The sequence below is a fragment of the Vulpes lagopus genome, chromosome 1 (genome assembly GCF_018345385.1).
Source record: "Vulpes lagopus strain Blue_001 chromosome 1, ASM1834538v1, whole genome shotgun sequence".
NCBI classification, from domain to species: domain Eukaryota; kingdom Metazoa; phylum Chordata; class Mammalia; order Carnivora; family Canidae; genus Vulpes; species Vulpes lagopus.
The window spans coordinates 150,102,596-150,123,072 of record NC_054824.1 but is presented as its reverse complement, the minus strand read 5'-3'; the positions used below and the strand labels follow the sequence as shown (position 1 = coordinate 150,123,072).

Sequence of the window (20,477 nt, the reverse complement as noted above, 5' to 3'; positions counted from 1 at the left end):
ACTGTAATCTCTTTTCTTATTTTAGTAACCTTTTTCTTATAATAATAATATTACATTTGTGTCTGAAAACAGAATTGGAAACTCCCAGAGCACTGTTTTACTCTTTTTTTTAAAAACTTTTATTTAGATCTATTAATTTACTTTTTTTTTCCTCAAAGACTTTTATTTATGCACGAGAGACATAGCGAGACAGAGAGGCAGAGACACAGGCAGGGGGAGAAGCAGGCTCCATGCAGGGAGCCTGACATGGGACTCGATCCTGGGTCTCCAGGATCAGGCCCTGGGCCGAAGGCGGCGCCAAACCGCTGAGCCACCGGGGCTGCCCTGTTTTACTCTTAATATTTTAATATTTGGATGCTGGATTCTAGCAGTTTTTAATACTAATACATCATCACTATCTGTCTATTACTTCCATAGAATTCTTCTTTTATGAAAATGTTTTTAATGGCTGCATAGTATTTCATGGTCTGAGGCTAGTGTAACTTATTAAACCCATCCCCGACAGATGCACCTGTAGGTTGTTTTTCTTTCTTCACAATTATAAACAGTGACACATGGGATGCCACGATCCCTTTTCAAAACAGGTTACTTCTTGTGATAAGTGGTGGCATGGTTCATGGTTGTCACATCTGGTGCCCAATGTCCATGGGCTGAACACTCATTGTCTGGTCTACTCTGTTTTTGATAACTGATCTTTTCTTTAAAAAAAAAAAAAAAAACGGGATCCCTGGGTGGCGCAGCGGTTTGGCGCCTGCCTTTGGCCCAGGGCGCGATCCTGGAGACCCGGGATCGAATCCCACATCGGGCTCCCGGTGCATGGAGCCTGCTTCTCCCTCTGCCTGTGTCTCTGCCTCTCTCTCTCTCACTGTGTGCCTATCATAAATAAATTAAAAAAAAAAAACATTTATCACTCCAGGGGCACCTGGGTGGCTCAGTTGGTTAAGTGTCTGCCTTCGGCTCAGGTCATGATCCTCACTTCAGGTTCCCTGTTCAGCAGGGAGTCTGTTTCTCCCTCTCTCTGCCCCTCCCCTGATACTTGTGCTCTCTCTCATTCTCTCTTTCTCTCTCTCAAATAAATAAATAAATAAAATCTTAAAAAAAATTTATCACTCCAGCCACACAAATTTGGTTCAAACCCTTTCTCTTTCTCTATCTTTATCTATGGTCAACTTTGGACTGAAATCAAAGTTGGAGTTTAGTACAAAAGGAATTTACAAGGATAAAATGATTAGTGTTTGAAATGATAGTCCAAGAGTGGAGAGCCTTCTTTGGCTTACAGAGTAACAACTGTTCCCTAACACTGCAGTAGTGACCAAGCACACAAATGAAAGTTACCAGCTTGCTGATGACTCTTTGGCAGCCCACACATGATCATATGGTCCCCAGAACACACAGTAGATCAGATGCAAATATTGTGTGCATATTCATCAAGATACCACATGGACAGTGTAAGCTGCTTTAATTATCTTTCAAGGAGAAACTCAGCTGCCTCTGGCACATGCAGTCAGTCCACTGGCTCTGCTTGCATGTTTGTGCCCAAATCAAAACCGAAGTTATTTCAAAAGAAAAGTATTAAAGAGTGGAATCTGTTATCTGCTAAGCCACTAGAAGTTTCCAGCCTGATTTAAATTTTTTTAAATTTATTCTTTTAGACTTTCAAAAATACACTTACATAATATATTTGCTAATTGTCCCTGAGGTATAAATAATGAGAAAGCAAAATTGCATTTTCTGTTGATATAAAAGTCCCATGAAACATTCCCAGGGACACCTGGGTGGCTCAGTGGTTGAGCGTCTGCCTTCAGCTCAGGACATGATCCTGGAGTCCTGGGATCGAGTCCTGTATCGGGCTCCCCACGGGGAGCCTGCTTCTCCCTCTGCTATGTCTCTGCCTCTCTCTCTCATGAATAAAATAAATAAAATGATTTTTAAAAAAAGAAACATTCCCAAAGAAGTTATATCTATTTAATAATTAAGCAACAAGGAATAAGAGTTTCATTCTTAGCCAAGTAATAGATCTTAGCCTTTTGCACTTTATATTCGTGGATGTAACAGGGAGATGTTGTTTCATCCATGGGTATCAATGCAATAGATAAATTGATGTCTATAGACACGCTCGGCTTTTAGAAGCCAGTATATAATTTCTTCATTCATAAAATAAGGTGTGTGTATTTCTGTGTGTGTCTTTGACATAATGGTGTTAACGTCATCGAATGTCAAAATGTAAGAAATCTATATAGATTACTCTATCTATTTAGTGAAGGTTTTGGTTGCATCATTAGAATCCTTCAGTGCAACGGAAAATAAAATTAGAGTTAGACTCTTTACACTTGACCTTAGCCAAAAGGCTGAGAAGTGATATATAGTTAGGCTCTTTAAAGACTAACTTTTTAGGCCGATAACTCACAGAATAAAAACCCTTGAAGCTACAGGAATCCTAAAAAACCTAAGGTAGACCTGAAAAGCCACCATTAAAACTAAAATTAGGGAGTACTTTATATACAAATGAATTCCCTGAAACAAATAATTACAAGCTGGATAACAACAACAGAAAGCCTGGGGAGTCAAGGGTTCAGTCCCCCAAAGAAGGATTATATGGGTTTGTTCCTGTCTGTTGGGCACAGGGGCTATAACTCAAGGAGATAGCTGGTTTTTCTGGTGTGAGGCATTACATGGTAGAATTGAGGGCCATTGCTGGAAAGGGAGAAGGGAAATCTAGAAAGAGAGAGACAGCCCCCAAACCTGCCATTCCCCCCAAATAAAATTGCTGATATTTTGCAATTTTCAATACATGGGAGAGCTACAAGAAGTTGTGGAGCAACATCTGGAAGCTGAAAGAATCGATTTTATCAGCTCTCACTGCAGGGGAGCAGAGCTTGGAGTATAAGTCCCAAGTTGGAGGGTCTGGTAAACACATTGGGCTTTTTCCTGACACCCCAAAAGCACCATACTTGAGGGGTAAAGAACAAGTATCAAGACCAAGGAATTTTTCTTAGATATAAGCCACAACCTACATAGATCTGGTCTAGCAAAGCATAAAGCCACGTTGCTATGAGTTGAAGGTGATCCACCACTAGCTTAACTGCCTGCTGCCAGAACAAAATCTTCAAAGGAAAATAAGAGAATCTTGCATCTCTATGATGTAAGGTCCACTGTATTCAGCATGCAGCTAAAATTTATTGGATATCGGATATGGAAAGAAACATGAAGATGTGATTCAGAGTCAAGAGAAAAATCAGTTCATAGAAAGTGACCCCCAAATGAGCCAGATGTTGGAATTAGCAGACAGGAAACTTAAAGCTTCTATCATGACTATGTTTGATGATTTAAAGGAAAAAGAAGCAGGTAAGTGGAAACTATACATGTTCATAAGCATGCATTAAAAAGCACAATATCTGAAATGAAGAATTTACTGGATAGTCTTAACAAAGAGTGGAGATAGCAGAAGCAATGCTTGGGGGAACTTAATAAAGGATTGACAAATTATCCAGTTTGAAGAATTGAAGGGTAAGGATAATGTTAAGAAATAGAACCACCTTAGTAACTTCTGAGATGATTCAAGTAGTGCAATAATATACATGTAATTGGACTCCCAGAGGGAGAGGAAAGAGAGAATGGGCAGAAAGTAATATGAATAAAAAACAGCTAAAGGGCTCCCAAATTTGGTGAAAAACTTCTAGATTAACTTAATAGGTCCTAGAAATTTAGCAAACCTCAAGTAGGATTACTACAGAGAGAAACACATCTAGGAGCACTATAAGCAAATTGTTGAAAATTAATGGTAAAGGGAAAATCTTCAGAGGATCCAGAAAAAAAGGACATATTACACACACGGAATTCCTATGGCATTACTGTTGATCTCCAATCAGAAACAAAAAAGGCAGGGGTGCCTGGATAGCTCAGTCAGTTAAACGTCCAACTCTTGATTTTGGCTCAGGTGATGGTCTGAGTCCTGAGATCAAGAGAGTCTGCTTAGGATTCTCTCTCCCTCTCCCTCTGCCCCTCCCCGCTTGCTCTCTCTCTATTTAAAAATGAATGAATGAAAGAATAAAAAAAATAAAAGGAAAAAATATTTAAAGTAAAAAAGACTAGAACAGAAGATAATGATTGACATCTTTAAAGGGCCGGAAGAAATAGAACTGTCAACCTAGAATTCTACTTCCAGCTAAACTGTTCTTCAAACACAAAATATGAAACAAAGATATTTTCAGATAAGTGCAAGCTGAGAGAATTTGTTGCCAGGAGACCCTCAATACAAGATATGCTCTAAAAGAAGTCCTTCCGTCAGAAGGGAAATGACCCAGTTGGAATGTTGGCCCTAGAGGAAAAAAAATGAAGAGTCCCAGAAATGGCAAAACTGGGCACAGAGGAAAAACTAAATTTAAAATTTCCTAGTTTCACTAAAAGACAACAGGTTGTTTAAAATAAAATTGGTAAGATTGTATTGTGGGTTTTATGATGTATGTAGATATAAAATTGATCAACATAGCACAAAAGAGGGAGGTGAAATGGAATTTGCTCTTGCAAATTTCTTACATTTTAGGTCAAGTGGCACAAATGTTAACTCTAAGTGGCCCGTGATAAATTAAAGAGGCACATTATAATCATCAGAGCTAAAAGGCCAGTAGGGAGATGAAAGTGGAACACTAAAAAAATATTCGGTTTTGGGGGGTAGGGCTGTGTAGCTAAGTAGGTTAACTATCTGCCTTGGGCTGAGGTCATGATGCAGGGTCTTGGGATGGAGCCCCACCTCTGGAGCCTGCTTCTTCCTCTTCCTCTGCTCCTCCCTCTGCTCATGCTCTCTCACTCTCTTTCTCTCAAATAATAATTAAAAAATCCCCCCCAAATAAAAAATATTCAGTTAACAAAGAGAGGGCAGGAGAGACAAGCCCTGAAAAACGGTACAGGCAGATCACAGACCTGGACCCAACCTCATGAAGCTCAAAAACTTTGCACTAAGTGACAGAAGCCAAACACAAAAGAACGCATACCGCCTGGATTCTATGAATAAAAAGTTCGAGATCAGGCAAAAGGAATCCATGGTGATGGAAATCAGAGCAGTGGCTGTGCGTCAGGGGAGGGACGCTGGAGAAAAGGCAGGAGGGAGCTTTGTGGACTAACAGAAATCTATACCTGATTGAGGGGGTGGATTACGTGGGAATTAATTAATTAATTAATTTAAAGATGTTATTTATTTATTTATGAGAGACACACAGAGAGAGGCAGAGACATAGGCCGAGGGAGAGAAAGGACGCCATCCCAGGACCCCAGGATCACGGCCTGAGCCAAAGGCAGGCGCTCAGCCCTGAGCCATCCAGGTGCCCGGGAGCATATATTTACCAAAATTCACAGAACTGTACACTTTCTTTTTTTGAAAGATGTGTGCCTTTCACTGTACGCGAATGTTACGTGCATCTTTAAAAGCCTCGAACCGAACTCTCCTGCGGGGGGCCCCGGTTGTAAACCGTTATCAACAGAGGGCGCTCGGAGCTCACCAAACACACTTTGGGGACCCAGCTCCTTGGGGATGCAAATCAGACCAGCTCGGGTCTCCGGCGTCTCCGAGGTGGATCTCGCAGCCCCTCAGCAGCTCTCCCTCGACCCCCCCCCGCCCCGGCCCCGCCCCCTCCCCCGGGCCCCACCGGCTGGTCCCTTTCTCCCGGCCGCTCGCTGCTGTTCCGCGGCGCGGCGCGAGAGGACAGGCCGTTGCCTCCGCACCGCAGCTGAATACAGATGTGGCCGCAGCTGCCGTGGGCCGCCCGGAGGCGTACCTGCCCCCTGAGGTCCTCTCTCTCGATGTGATCGCTTTTAAATTGGAAGCAGGAACGTAATGGAAACTTCCACACTGTTCTCGACGTCTTCATTTCGACCTCCTTCCCTCGCTCTGGCGGCTGTGGAACCTTCCCGCGCCAGGGCTGCGGCGGGCGGGCGGCAGCGAGAGGGGGGCGCGGAACAATCCCCCCCGGAGCTGGGCGGGAGGGGCGCCCGGGGCTTCGGCACCCCCAGAAGGTGTCTTCCTGCCCCCTCCCTATCGCAGAAGGAAGCGAGCCCCTGGAGAGCCCCTAACGGCCTTGGAGCCCGCGCCCACCCCCAGGCCGGTGTCTCCGGGAGCGCAGATGCCATTACACCCCACGTGATCCCCGCGCTGGGCCGGTCCTTCTCCAGGCGTCTCTCGGGGTGTTAATTAAAGGTCACAACAAAACAGACCTGCCGGCTCACCAGGAGAAATGTCCTCCCGGGAAATGAAAAATGACACCCCGGAGCAGCCACGTGTGGAGCCTGGCAGATGCCGGCTTCCTGCGCTCTCCGGCGCCGCGCGGGGGGCGGCGGCTGGGGGCTCCCGGGGCTCCGCGGGTCCAGGCGCGGGGCGGAAGGGAGGGCGGGCAGCCGGGGGGGGCGCCCGGGGCGCGGCGCGGCGAGGTCGGCCCGCACACGCCCCCTCTCCGGGCCCGCGGGGCGAGCGCACCCCGGCGGATCCCTCAGTCTCCCCCGCGCGGCGGCGGCTCGCCCGATCCCGGGCTCGCTCACCTGGGCCAGCCCTGGGCGGCCGGGCACGTCGCGGATCGGGGCGCGCCGCCCGGGGAGGGGGCGCCCGCGAAGGTCCCCGGTCCTCGGGCGGTGGGCTGGGCGGGGGGGCCCGCTGGCCGGCCCGGGGTCGGCAGGGCCATTGCAGAAAAGGTTTGCAGGGCAGGTCTCGGAGAACAAAGGGCGGGGGGAGGCCCCGGCACGTTTGCGGACTTGTTTGTGACTCAGTCCCTTTTCTACCCGGCGTTTCAAAGGCAGACCTGCAAGCCTTGCCAGGAAGAGAAAGAACTTGGGGGCGGGGAGGCTCGGGCACATTTCTGTCCGGCCCTCGGGCTCGGCGCTGCCCCTCGGCGCCAGGCGCGCGCAGCGGCGTTTCATTAGGGCCCCGGCCGCGGGCCGCTCTCCAGGAACTTCCCCGCGAGGGGCGAGATTTACGACCTCCCCCGCCCCCCCGGCGCTCGCCTCGCGCTGTCAGGCGGGCGCGCCGCCGCATAAAATGGATCCGGGGCGGCGCGGCGGCGGCGGCGGCGGCGGCGGCGGCGGCGGGCGGGCGGCGGGCTCCCGGGCGGCGGGGCGGCGGTTCCCGAGGCTCCGCGCTGCGCCCGGGCGCACACGCGCGCGCTGACCGCGGCGGCGCCCGGGCCACGCCGAGCCGCCTCTCCCTGCCCTCGCGCAACTGTCAGGCCGAGCGGGCTGGCGGATATTGGCTCCGCCACGCGCCGAGGCTCCTCCCCGAGCCTGGATCTTTATATTTTGGGAGAATTTCTTTGAACTCAGTTACCGAGCTCCGTGGAGGAGACAAGTTCCCCCCGCCGGCTCGCCGGCCGAGGCGCGGCGCGGGGCTCGCCCGCCGTCCCTGCAGCCGCGTGTGCCCGGCCGCCCTCCTCGCCTCCCTCGTGCACTTGGCCGGGGGGGAAATGCCAATGATCCGGATGTGACCGTGAGAAGAAACGTGCGACTGGAGGAGGCCGAAGAGGATGGGGAAAAGCATTATTTGAGGAGGAGAATAAACCAGCCACTCCAACCCGTTCTGCCAATTAGTGCTATTACTTCTGGGCTCCATTTGCTCTGATTCTCTCGACCCCCCCCCCCCAATTAAGAAATCTTGACTTGAGGGCCAAGAGGCGGCCCCGACCACGGGGGGGCCCTTCTGGGTTGGAAGACCTTGTGGATGTGGCGTTGGTGGAACATTTAGACCCTCTCCGCTGGACAAGCCACCATGAATTCGGTAGCTGGGAATAAAGAGAGGCTGGCGGTCTCCAGCAGGGGCAAGAAATACGGGGTAAGTTGTGACGGGCACGATGCGGAGGCGCGTTCCCGGCGCCCTCCTCGACCCGGGGCCCCCTTTCCCCGCCGCGGGCGGCTCCACCGGGCGGCCCCGGGCTCTCCCGCCGCCGCAGGGGCGCCTCCGCCGGGCGGGCTGGGCGTGCGTGCACGGAGGCGGGTCCGCCCGCGAGGACGCCCGCGCGCTCGCCGGGCCCCCAGGATTTTCTCAGTCCCCGCGTTCCTGGCGGTCCCCGCACCCCTAACTTTTGCAGCATTCGTGCACTTCCAGGCAGAGTTAAGCCGACTGGGGGGAGGGCGTGCACGAATTCTCTGCGGTTCCTCGCGATCGTTTCCCTGGAGCCTGGAGCTCCTTCCATGTACCTTCAGGATCCGCAGGGCTGCACCCCAGATGAATAAAAAACCCAGACGCTCCCCCACCCTCAGCCCGCGGCATCGCGTCTTCCAGGGTCTCGAACATGGGCTCTTCCTGGGATGGGTGGCTGTATGGGTGCCCCCTTGCAGGAACCACGGGAAGCCCCCGAGCCAGCCCTCCCCTCCAGACCCGAGGAGGAGTGCGCCGGCGCCCGGGAAGCCGCGCAGGGGCACCCGAGCGGCGGGGACGGTGAGCGGGACAGACGGAGGCACATTCCGCCGCAGGGCTCGGAGGGTCCGGGGCGCGCGGCCGTGGCGCCCGGCGGGGCCCTGGGGGCGCGGGGGCGCGGGGGCGCGGGCGCCCCACGGCCGCTGACTCTGCACGTCTACCCCGCAGGTGAACGAGGTCTGCTCGCCCACCAAGCCCGCGGCGCCCTTCTCCCCCGAGAGCTGGTACCGGAAAGCCTACGAGGAGTCGCGCGCCGGCAGCCGGCCCACCCCCGAGGGCGCGGGCTCGGCGCTCGGCTCGTCGGGGACCCCGTCCCCCGGCTCGGGCACCTCGTCCCCCAGCTCCTTCACGGGCTCCCCGGGCCCCGCCTCCCCGGGCATCGGCACCAGCTCGCCGGGCTCCCTGGGCGGCTCGCCGGGCTTCGGCACCGGCTCCCCGGGCTCCGGCAGCGGCGGCGGCTCCTCCCCCGGCTCGGACCGCGGCGTCTGGTGCGAGAACTGCAACGCCCGCCTGGTGGAGCTGAAGAGGCAGGCGCTGAAGCTGCTCCTCCCGGGGCCCTTCCCCGGCAAGGTGAGGCCACGCGGGGGCGGGCGGGCGGCTGGGCCCCTGGGCCCCCGGGGGGTGGGGTGGGGGGGGTGGGGTGGGGGTGGCGGCGAGCGCGCGCCTCTCCTCGCCCGGCGCCCCGGGGCACGCAGCGGGGAGGTGCGCGCGGGCCTCTCCGCCCACTGGGTGTGCGCAGCGCTTCGGTGCGGCCGCGCTCCACTCCGGACGGCGAGCGCGTCGTGCTCCCCGCCCCCCGGCCACCTGCCGTCGGCCCCGAGCGGGGCTCCGTCCCCCGAGACCCAGCCCCTGCCGTGCGCCCGGGGGAGGCTGGGCACCCGCGCTGGGGGGCCGCCTCCCTGCCTCGCGCCCGCAGTGCTGGCCGAGCCTTCGACTCTCCTCCCCACCGCCCCGCGCGCGCCTTCCGCAAATACCCGTGGGACGAGGACAGGCGAGCTGATACTTAGGGGGTGGCGTTTCCCACCGCCTGTTCCCTGTTCGTGGGCAACAGAGACTCCGACTCGATCGCCAGCATTGCCCCCCTAGCATTCCGCGTGTGCGGCTGAGGACGGTTGGGGCGGGAGCGCCTGGGAGCGGGGCTGCCCCGCGGCCGGCTCCAGCGCCCCTCCAGCGCCCCTCCAGCGCCCCTCCAGCGCCCCGGCGCAGCGCGCAGCGGCCGCGGCCGCTCCTCCATGGCAACGCTGCCTGGGCGGGCGTGGTGTGTTCATGAGACCCCAGAGTGTAACACAATGCAATTGTGTTTGCACTGTTGGGCCCAAGTACTATCAAGTGATAATATTTACTCTTCCACTTCAAAGAGTTTTTATCAGTGGTTAGAGAGAAATATCCAGAAAACAGAGCGCATAGCTGTGGGGATTTCTGACACCGCTCAGTGGCATTTTCGGATTTATATTCCTTTGCCTTTTGAAATGAAATGCTGTGATTTTCAGTCGTGAAATTTAGCAGTAACTGCATCTGCTTGCCTCGTCTGCTTATCTAAATTCACACACGTCAATGTTTTCATATTGCAAGGGTTAAATTAAACAAATACCCACAGAGGTTGTAAAATTTTACACCCAGAGAATTACCACCCAGAGAATTGGTTTTATGAATTCCGAATTTATCTCAAGAATAATTAACTTGTGGATTGTTGTCGGTATGCCATTTCTGCAGTTTGCTGATAAATCTGTCCCGGCTCTCCGAGAGCCATCTCAGGGAATATAAAAGCTTATTTTATACTTGCATTCAGTATCCTCCAATTTAACACTGTTTCACTCACACATTTATTTACTCTTTTGATCGTTTATCAATAGTCTCTGATATCCTACCACAGTCAGGGCACTGTGTTAGGCACAGCAATGAAATAACAGGTACCTACAGCCCTTGTCCACACGGAGCTTGTATTCTAACGGAGGATACAGACATTGACCACAAAATGCACAATTCAGAATTTGCTCCCATGTGCCCTAAGTCCTACAGAGGAAGTGTGTGGGGTGCCGTGAGATGGAACAACCAGACCAGACCATCTGACAAATCTTGAAAAACCTTGGTTCTTCAAGGGGTCCAGAACGCATGGCACCATCTGCTAGGTGGTAATCCTAGTAAGTCGCAGCCTACCAAAACATTCTAGAACATTCTCAAGAGCCTGTTCTAGGAATAGCTTATTTGGGTTGCTGAGTGCTGCTATGTGCAAAGGTCAATCAAAATCTACTCTTTTCATACAAATAGAGGAAAGGAAGGAAGCCTAGAGGAAGAAGAAACAAATGTCCAAATTCAAATGCATCTATCCTATGTTGTGGACTCGGGTGACAAAATTGATTTTGGATTTTGTTGGAAGCACCTGGACCATCCATTCCCAGTGTTACAGGAGGCAGGTCAATATATTTGCCAATTGTATTTACATGATGAAATTAACGGGACCCTGGGAAACCCATCGTGGACAATGAAGCTCAGTGCTCTGCACCAGCTTACAGTGACCCAGGCATGTCTGCAGGAGAGTCACACAGGAATATCACACAGTGCCGCAGTTGCCTGGAGTTTTATATGGGACGTAGCATAAAAAAACGAAACATGACATTTGGTACAGGGACTGCACAAGACTTAGCCAGAAACAACAGTACCTGGATTGCCTCATTGTTAGTCATGAGGTAGGGGGCCTCAGTTTTAACTACAAATCTTCTGCGTATCTCTAGGAATAATAATAATAATAATAATAATAATAATAAAAGTTCAGCCTTTTCTTTATTTTTAAAGCACCAGTACCCTCAGTTGAGGTACAATTTCCATTCCAGTTTTCAAGCCTGCTATATTTTAAGGCAACAAATGCTGTGTTCTCTTGAGCATGATGGATGGAGGCCCGTGGATAGATGGAGGCCCATGAAGAAGGCCTGCCTTCTTCCCAGGGCTGGATTTATGAGCAAACTGTGAACCTCTGTAGCTCTCAGGCACCAAAAGAGTTAAGTTTCATTAGCCTGAGAGATGTCATTGTGCCTCCAACATGCAATTTGCCCTGGAGAGTAAGAGTCTAGAAGATAAAGGCATGTTTTTGAGGGATAATTAGCAAAAATGATCATTGTAATTCACTTATGATGCTTAATTGTATTTGGGGAGTATTTTCTTAAACAGAATATTAAACTCTACTAGGTGGTATTAAAAGTCTCCTAGGTGGACATTTAGAAGTCAGAGGCAGAATAGCACATTCAAGAATCCTACTGTTTTAGGCTGGATTTGGTTTTAGTTCTTTCTCCACCACTAATTTATTTAGTGACATTGAGTAAATCAGCTTTTGTCCATATTTATGACTTTCTTTGGAGAAAGATATGGGGGTTGACGATTATTAATTAGCCCAGATACTGTTGGATTTATGTTTTATGTAGTTACAGGTTTTTTTTTTTTTTTTATGAAAGGTTATCCACTTTCAGTTTCTCATTTCATCAGTACATTTTCCAAATGTATAGCCATAGGAGTTCTCACTCTGCACTCATGGGTAGGTAGCAAGCCCCCTTGAATCCTCCCGGTTTTATCTCGGGGACAGTTGGTTAAGGGGGGAGCTGAAGTTCTGGCGAGCCCACTGAGGGCGTCTGGCCCATCCCAGCATTTAGACAGTGGCTCTGATGGCCTGAGGAGTGACCACCCTATTCTGAGCATTCCTGGGAGTCCTGTGTCCCAGGAGAATAAGGCATCAGGGCAGAAGGCAGCAGGACTTGGAGGTTTCTAGCTCAGGTAACTAACTGTGTGGGTAGGGATGGTGTTAACTGAGGCAGGAGACAAGAGGAGATCCGGATTTGGGAGTTTCCCAGAGAGAAGGCTGATAATGGGTTTGGTTTCCCATGCACTGAGTGTGAGGTTTCTGGAGAGAGGCAGATTTAGGGATAAAAAAGACTCTGGGGTGTAGAAATGGCAACTGTGAGCTCACGCAACTGTTGACGATGCTCTGGATTTGTCCCTTCAAATAACAACTTACCTGGGTGCGTAAAGATCTGTGCCTGGTGGCGGATTGTAAAACATTTGGATTGACTTTTATTACCTCAGTCAGTAAAAAGGTACTTACTGGGTTTATATCATGTCTTTTTCTAGGGCTGGTAAGTAGAAGGGGTCAGATGAAAGAATGTGGATTTGTGAAGTGTGGGGATTTGCAGTAAAAACAGTCCTTTTGCCCATTGTAGCGTTCCAGTGTGTAAATCTAAAACCATTTCATATCCACTGGCACGAGTGTCTTTCCCATTTTATGCACAGTCAAGGCACCAAGCAGAAATAAGGGCCAAGGAATGAATCTTCCACCTTTGAGCAATCCTAGATCGTTCTGGTAACTGAGACACAACTTTTGAATTGACAGTGGGAACTCTAGGAAACATCAGCCCCAAAGAATTCCCTGGAGCAAGCAGAAATGTTTCGGGTTGGCAAAAGGGTATCAGGCATCTGTTCGTTTCCATATCAATAAAAGAAAATCTTTTTTGTAAAAAAAAAAAATGTCCAGAACAACATTCCTATCTGATTTTCTCTCAGTCAAGTATTCTGGGACCATTTATGCCCCAGAAATATCAGGAAGATTAGCCAGACATACTGAGAGGGTGGCCAGGAATTAGAGAGATGAAAGAAAGGAATGTGTCATAGGGGTTTAAAAACACCAAACGTAGACTCTAAATAGCCAGAGCCCAAGTAAGTCTAGACTTGGGGAATATGTGTGTGTGTGTGTGTGTGTGTGTGTGTGTGTGTGTGTATTTCTGTATTTTTCCCAGCTCCAAGACAGGTATGAAAAAATAACTCCATGTAGAAATTCCTCTAGAAGCCATGCATGGTATGATTCATTACAGATACAATACATGTTGCATTTTAAATACATACTAATTAAGAGAGAAGTTTATCAGGAATCTTTTTTTTTTTTTTTAACCTGAAATCTTTTTAAGAGCACATGGCTATTTTCAGAAAACGTTATTTGAATCTTTCCCATTTCAGAAATATTTTCGATACAAAATCAGCTGATAGATAATATCAGTAATGAGAACACTTCTGAAACATTTTAGGGATTCTAAAAACATTCCCAGTAGAGCCACGTGAGTGGTAATCTCTTCCTTCGGGCTTAGCAAGCTCTGGGTAATGGCATTTCATTCCACCAGACTTTTAATTGTGACCCAACACGGTCAGTTTTTATAGTGACTTAATTCACTTTGTAAAAATCCCTGGGCTGTAGTAATGTCTTCCACACTCATCGCAGATAGGATTATTGCATTAGAAATGTGATTTTTAAATGACTGAGGCTAGTAATTTGTCAGCATTTGGAATGATTAAGTCAATAAAATTTAGGCAACATGAGTTGCTCTTTGGCATATCGCAGATCGTGCCATTCATCAAGTAATCCTAATGGTGATGGTAATGATGATGATTATAAACGGCTAGCAAATTATTGGCCTGAGGATGTGCTAGGCACTGTACTCAGCCATGCCTCCTCCTCCCCGTACATCAGATCTCCTATAGCAAAGTAAAGATGAATCCAATTTCTTTACTCTGGAATTCAAGTGATTTATGTGGTTCAGGTCACAGAAAGGAAGCATGAGTAAAGATGCAAGATACAGAGAAATCCAAGGGAGCTTCCCCGTCGAGTCCCTTGAGAGTCACTGTTAGGATAACTGGCTGAGTCGGAGACACCCACCCCCCGACCTTAGAGAGAGAGAGAGAGAGAGAGAGGAGAGTTATGATTGTTTTTCCTGGGCTCACAGACGGTAGCATCACTTTTCAGGGGGTGGTGGGAAAAATATATGGGGTTGTCAGGATTGTGAACTGAGTAATTTTCTTGGCTGGAATGTAACGCAGCGGGGAAGGGAACTTCGCATATTTCTCTTCGCTCACTTGAGACTCTCTGTTGCTGCCCTTTCTTGAAAACCCTGTCGGGGGCACCCTGCACTGGCCTCCTAGTGGGTAGAGGGGAGAGTTCTTCAGGGGGATGTCTCAGCACCACGTCCCAAGGGCTGCCAGACTTCAGCTCTCTTCTGCCCTGGCCAAGATGGCAGGTTGCTGGCTTCTTTCAGGGTTCATGGTCTGTTTTCAGGAGAATAAACTGATTTCCTTTTGACTCTCTTGAATCACATGCTGACCATAACATCTTTTCTTTACCTCTTTTTTTTTTTAAACCTCCTCTGTGGTCTTACTGTGACAAAGAAGCAAGGTTTCAGTGGGTTCCGCTGATCTTTCGTACTTAATGCGCCAGTCTGAAATCTTGTAGAGTGTATTTGTGTAGGTGCCAAAGGACAGGGAATAAACCTCTATTCCTAAATTACTTTAAGAATGTTTTATCAAGGGGCACCTGGGTGGCTAAGCCAGTTAAGCATCCAACCCCTGATCTTGGCTCAGGTCTTGATCTTGGGGTCCTGAGTTCAAGCCCTGTGTTGGGCTCCACGCTGGGTTTGGAACCTACTTTAAAAAAAGTGCTTATCAAAATAGTAAATCATGGGCAGCCCCAGTGGCTCAGAGGTTTAGCGCCGCCTTCAGCCCAAGGCGTGATCCTGGGGGCCCAGGACTGAGTCCCACATTGGGCTCCCTGCGTGGAGCCTGCTTCTCCCTCTGCCTGTGTCTCTGCCTCTCTCTCTCTCTCTCTCTCTCTCTCGTGAATAAATAAATAAAATCTTTAAAAAAATAGTAAATGAGCTCCAGAACCCATCTAAGGAAGTTGGATTTCAAGTTATGATTACAAAGGCTATCACTTTCAGGTTTCAAAGGAATTCGCCTATGTTTTCTTTGATTATTTCTGTGGTTTCCTTTTAAATATTTAGAGGTCTGATCCACTGGGAAGTCACTTTGGTATATAATGAAAGGTACACATCGAGTTTATCATCTTCTAAATGTCTATCCAGTTGTCACCAGGCCCTTTATTCAAACATTCATCATCCATATTCCCCCCACTGATCTGAGATACTATCATTATCATAAACCAACTTTTCAGGTGGACTTGGGTCTGTCGCTGGATCTTCTGCTATGTGCTGTGTATCTGTCTCTTCGTGTGCCAGTTCCATGCTATTTTACTTTATTTTACTTATATTTTTAGATTTTATCTTTATTTACTTTAGAGAGAGAGTGTGTGTGCACATGGTAGGGGGGAAGTGGGGGGAGGGAGAGAGACTCTGAAGCAGACTCTGTGCTGAGTGGGGAACCTGAGTGGGGCTCGATCCCACCACCATGAAATCATGACCTGAGACAAAACCAAGTTGGATGCCCAACCAGCTGAGCCACACAGGCCCACATGCTATTTTAAATACAGAATCTTTGTAGTATGTTTTAATATTTGGTAGGGCTATCCCTCCCTCTCCCAAATAGTGCGTTTCCTTTCTGGGAGTTTCCTGGTTAGTCCTCCTTCTTTCCCACATGAACTTTAGAATCAACTTGCCTAATTCCAGAAAATAAGTCTTTTAATTGGGACCATGTTAAATTAATATATTAATCTGGGGGATATTTGCTGTCTTTATGATGTTGAATCTTTCCCAAGAACATGGAATATGTTTTCTGTTTGAACAAGTCTACTTTTCAGCAAGTTTTAAGGCTTTTCTCCTATAGACTTTGTGCATTTCTTGTTAAATTTACTCTCATATCTTTTGTTGCTATTATAAATGAGCTCTTCACCTTAATCTTCTAATTGATAATTGTGCATAAGAAGGGTATTGATTTGTAAATTAACTTCATTTCCTACTTATTAAACTCTATGTGTTCATTAGTTTTAAAATCAATACTCTTGGATTTTCAAAAGAAATTTTTTTAAAGATTTTTTAAAAAGATTTATTTATTTATTCATGACAGGCACAGAGAGAGAGAGAGAGAGAAAAGAGAGAGAGAGGCAGAGACACAGGCAGAGGGAGAAGCAGGCTACATGCAGGGAGCCTGACGTGGGACTCGATCCCGAGTCTCCAGGATCACACCCTGGGCTAAAGGCAGCACTAAACCGCTAGGCCGCCAGGGCTGCCCAAAGATTTTATTTATTTATTCATGAGAGACACAGAGAGAGGCAGAGACATAGGCAGAGGGAGAAGCAGGCTCCCTGAAGGGAGCCTGATGCAGAACTCGATCCCAGGACCCTGGAATCATGACCTGAACCAAAGGCCGACTCTCAACCACTGAGCCACCCAGGTGCCCCGGATTTTCAAGAGAATATATCTTATATAAGTAGAGATATCATTACTCTCTTCCTTTGCTGTTTTTATTCCTTTAATGGTTTTTTCTGTTACATTGATTAATGCCCCGATACAGTGTTCAATGGATGTGATACAGTGGGCATGTGTATAGTTTTTCCCATTAAGTAAGATGTTGGATTTTGGACTGAGATGCACATATAGTATTACAAATTGAGGAAGTATCCATCAATTCCTATTTTATTTAGTGTTTTTAATCAAGAATGAATGTTCTGGGCAGCCCTGGTGGCTCAGTATTTTAGCACCCCCTGCAGCCCAGGGTGGGATCCTGGAGACCCTGGATCGAGTCCCATGTTGGGCTCCCAGAATGGAGCCTGCTTCTCCCTCTGCCTGTGTCTCTGCCTCTCTCTCTCTCCTCTCTGTGTATTCTCATGAATAAATAAATAAAATCTTAAAAAAAAAAAAAGAATGAATGTTCTATTTTGCCAAATACTTTCTCAGTTGTTAGGGAGATGATCACATGATTTTTCTCCTTGGATCTGTTAGTACTGTTAATTATTATCATTGTTTTCCTAATAATGAACCATCCTTGCATTCCCTTAATAAACTCTGTTTGGTCAAAATATATTTCTAAAATATGCTGCTGACTGGATTTGTTAATATTTATTGTCTTTGCTTTCATATTCCTATGCCCATTAAGCATTTTGGATTCCTGCTCATGTATCAATTACACTGCTCTCCCACATTATAACCAAGGTACCAAAACGATGAAAATTCCTGTCTGAGAGCAGCTCCCAGTCTGGTTGAGAGACAGGCAAGGAGCCAGAGTTAGAGAGCAGTATAGTAAGTGCTGGACCACAGGCCATGTGAGTTGGCAGGGAGCAGAGGGGAGGATAGAGCTGCCTTTGGCAGGTGGATGGGAGTCTGGCTCATTGAATGCAGGGCAGCGCTGACATCCAGGCAGTTAGAAAGGCAGACACAAGGCACAAGGAGGTTATGCGTGCTCAGTCATACCCTTTGGGGGACTGCAGGGGTGCATTGTTACCATAGCACAGCATGTGCATAGGTGAGGAACATGCTGGAAAGGCAGCAGGGAGAGGATGAATGGCCTTGCAGCTGAAGAGTCCGATTTTATCCTATAAGACTTGGGTGGCTGTTGATGGACATTTGGGAAGAGAATGAGGTGACCAGATATCTATTTATGAAAGGTTACTCTGACAATGAGGGAAGATAGGCAGAGGGCAGCATCGGGGAGCCCACAAGGAGGGCCCTCGCCATGGCCTGGGTGATGGAGGATGCTAAGACGGTGGCAGTGGCAATGGAGAGGCAGCTTGGACCACACAGATGTTGTACATAGAAAACCCACAGGGGCTGGAGTTCATGGGAATATGGGGCAGAGGGAGAGGAGGAAGATTAGGGCTCTCCCTGATTTCTGGCCGGGACAAGGGTGAGGAGCTGCTGCCATTAATTGAGATGGAGGGTACAGGAGCGGATAGGGTTTTTGTTATTGTGGGTCTGATTTACGAGGAAGGTTGTGGATAGTAAAATTGGTTTGGGCTCTGTAGAGCTTGAAGCAGAATGTTCTAGGGGGTCCCAATGGGATTCTGAGCTGGAGACATGGGTCTTCAAGATGTTGGTGGTGAGTGTGGTGGCATCCCCAGAGGTTGAGCTCTCCCCAGATGGTGAGGCTGTGGGTGGCAAGAGAGCATGGAGCTGTGGGACTCAGGGACATTGAAGGCATGGGCACTCTGAGGAACCAGAAGAGAAGTCAAGGAGAAGCCAGAAGAAGGGGAAGGAAATCAGAGACAGTGGAGTCATGGGATGAGAGAGAAGCAAGCTTCAGAGGGAGACAACAGTCAGATACCTTGGAGAGATCAAGGAGGTGATGATGGAGGTTTCCCTGATTCAGTGAATGGGAGGTGGCTGCGGATCTCTGTTAGAAGAGTGTCTGGTGCCCCGAGAAAGGTGGGCAGTGACAGCATGTCCAGGAGTGGGTAGAGAGGTGAGGACATCTGAGGCAGCACTCGAGTTGTTGACGGCACTAAGAGGGTAAGAGATCCATTTTTGAGGTGCTTATGACCTTAAAAAGGAAGATCTGGGGTCAACAAACCTAGGTGCCAAATTGGGTTACTTCACTAAGTGTGTGACCTTGGGCACAGTCTGTCTGAACCTGGTCCTGTGACCTTGGGCACAGCCTGTCTGAACTCCTCCTTGCACTGGTGGCAGTGGTAGGAGGGTCAGTGAAACCTGCCAGGTAATGTTCAGCCTTCACTTTCTGTCTATTCCAGTGGCTTTCCCTGGGAAGGTAAATTTTATGAAAGCTCCCTCCCTCTCCCCTTCTTCCCTCCCCCTTCCTTCTTCCCTCCCTCCCTCCCTCCCTCCCTCCCTCCCTCCCTTCTTTCCTTCCTTCCTCCCTCCCTCCCTCCCTCCCTATCAGTGGTCTCACAGCAAAACGCAAAAGCAGCAGAGAAAACGGAGCCAGTGAACTCCTCTCCTTTTCCATTTCTTCGCCTTCCAGCAAATAAAGCGCTTATTTATTCCTTTGTAGGGTGACTCCACAGAAAATTTGTGAGAGCTCAGTTGACAAAAATAGCCACTCCTTTCAGTTGCGATGCCATGAATATGGAGTGAGATTCCTTGTCACAGATGGAAATCCCTTCGTCAAGCCCTGCCCCCTCCGAGACCCTCCAGGGAGCTTGGCAGCCGCTGTGTTTCGCATTCCCACTCCTGAGCAGGGAGAGCAGATTTCCCCCAGTGAGGGCATGGGCGATGCTGCAGATCTGGGCAACACCAGGAATCTGGCTTATCTGCCTTCCCATCCAGTTTTATCTTTCGCAGACAGTTTTCTTTGCAGTTATGCTTTGCTGATCCTATCGCATCGATGCCGCCCAGACCTTGTGGAGAAGTCTGGAAATAGAGACCCCTCCCCCACTGAGCGGGTATTTCCTGCCCACGTTTCAGCTCTCAGAGTGTTCTTGGAAACTCTTACCCAGAAAGGGTCGATATTCCTGAGCTGCTGCGTGTGGGTTAACATATCAGAAGGCTCTGGGGTAGACTGAATTCTTTTGATAAGCAGAACTATATCTAAATATATCTTAAGTGTTACAGGCCATGTTGGGCAGGGGGAGGCTATTTTGACTCATCCTTTCTGCTTAATGGAGTTTAAGCTCGATACTGTCGCCAGCCACAAAAAGTTCTTGGAAAAAGGTTTGTTAGTTCTCCACTCACGGCATGGTTTTAAAATCTTTGCTAGTTCTTATGCACAAAATGTCTTTATTTTCATTTTTATTTTTTTAAAGATTTTATTTATTTCTTAGAGAAAGCACACAAGTGGGGCGCAGGGGCAGAGGCAGAGGGAGAAGCAGATTCTCCCCCAGCTGAGCAGGGAGCTGCATGTGGGGCTCTATCCCAGGACTCTAGCATCCCGACCTGAGCTGGAGGCAGGTGCTTTACCGACTGAGCCACCCAGGTGCCCCCAAAAGTCTTTATTTTTAAAGAATGAACTGCAAATAAGTTAAAATCTCTTTTGCCCCACGAGTGGTGACAAATATAAGCTTTTGATGCTTCTTTATCTAAGCTGAGTGATATCTGAGATTTATAATTGCTAATCCAGGATTTTTTTTTCTTGGAACTTAAAGAGCTTGAGATTTGTCTGTGGTGTGATTCCATTTTTTAATTAGCAATGATGAGCAGCCACACTTCCCCGTAAAACACTACTGTCTTATTTATAGTGGTTGCTTTCTTTGGAGTTGGAATAGCTGCTTCCCTGCACCCTGCTCCATCTAAATGGTGGTTTCATGCAGCAACAGGAGACTTACTTATTAACCGAGTAACAAACCAAGAACAACCCAAAGCTGTTGAGCTCTCTAACCAACTGGTTATACAGAAAATAAACAGCCGATCAGGCAAACAGCTGGCAACCGCCACTGTTG

General features: G+C 48.7%; 1 protein-coding gene across 1 annotated transcript in view; it reads left to right on the top strand.

The window, feature by feature from the left end:
- Positions 1-7,092: 7,092 nt before the first annotated feature.
- KIF26B (kinesin family member 26B) overlaps positions 7,093-20,477 on the top strand; it is a 447,298-nt gene continuing 433,913 nt past the window's right edge. Inside the window, exons 1-2 of the mRNA XM_041761098.1 lie at positions 7,093-7,807; positions 8,561-8,962. Coding sequence (XP_041617032.1) covers positions 7,745-7,807; positions 8,561-8,962 — 465 coding nt within the window. The 5' untranslated portion in view covers positions 7,093-7,744. The remainder of the gene's footprint in view (positions 7,808-8,560; positions 8,963-20,477) is intronic.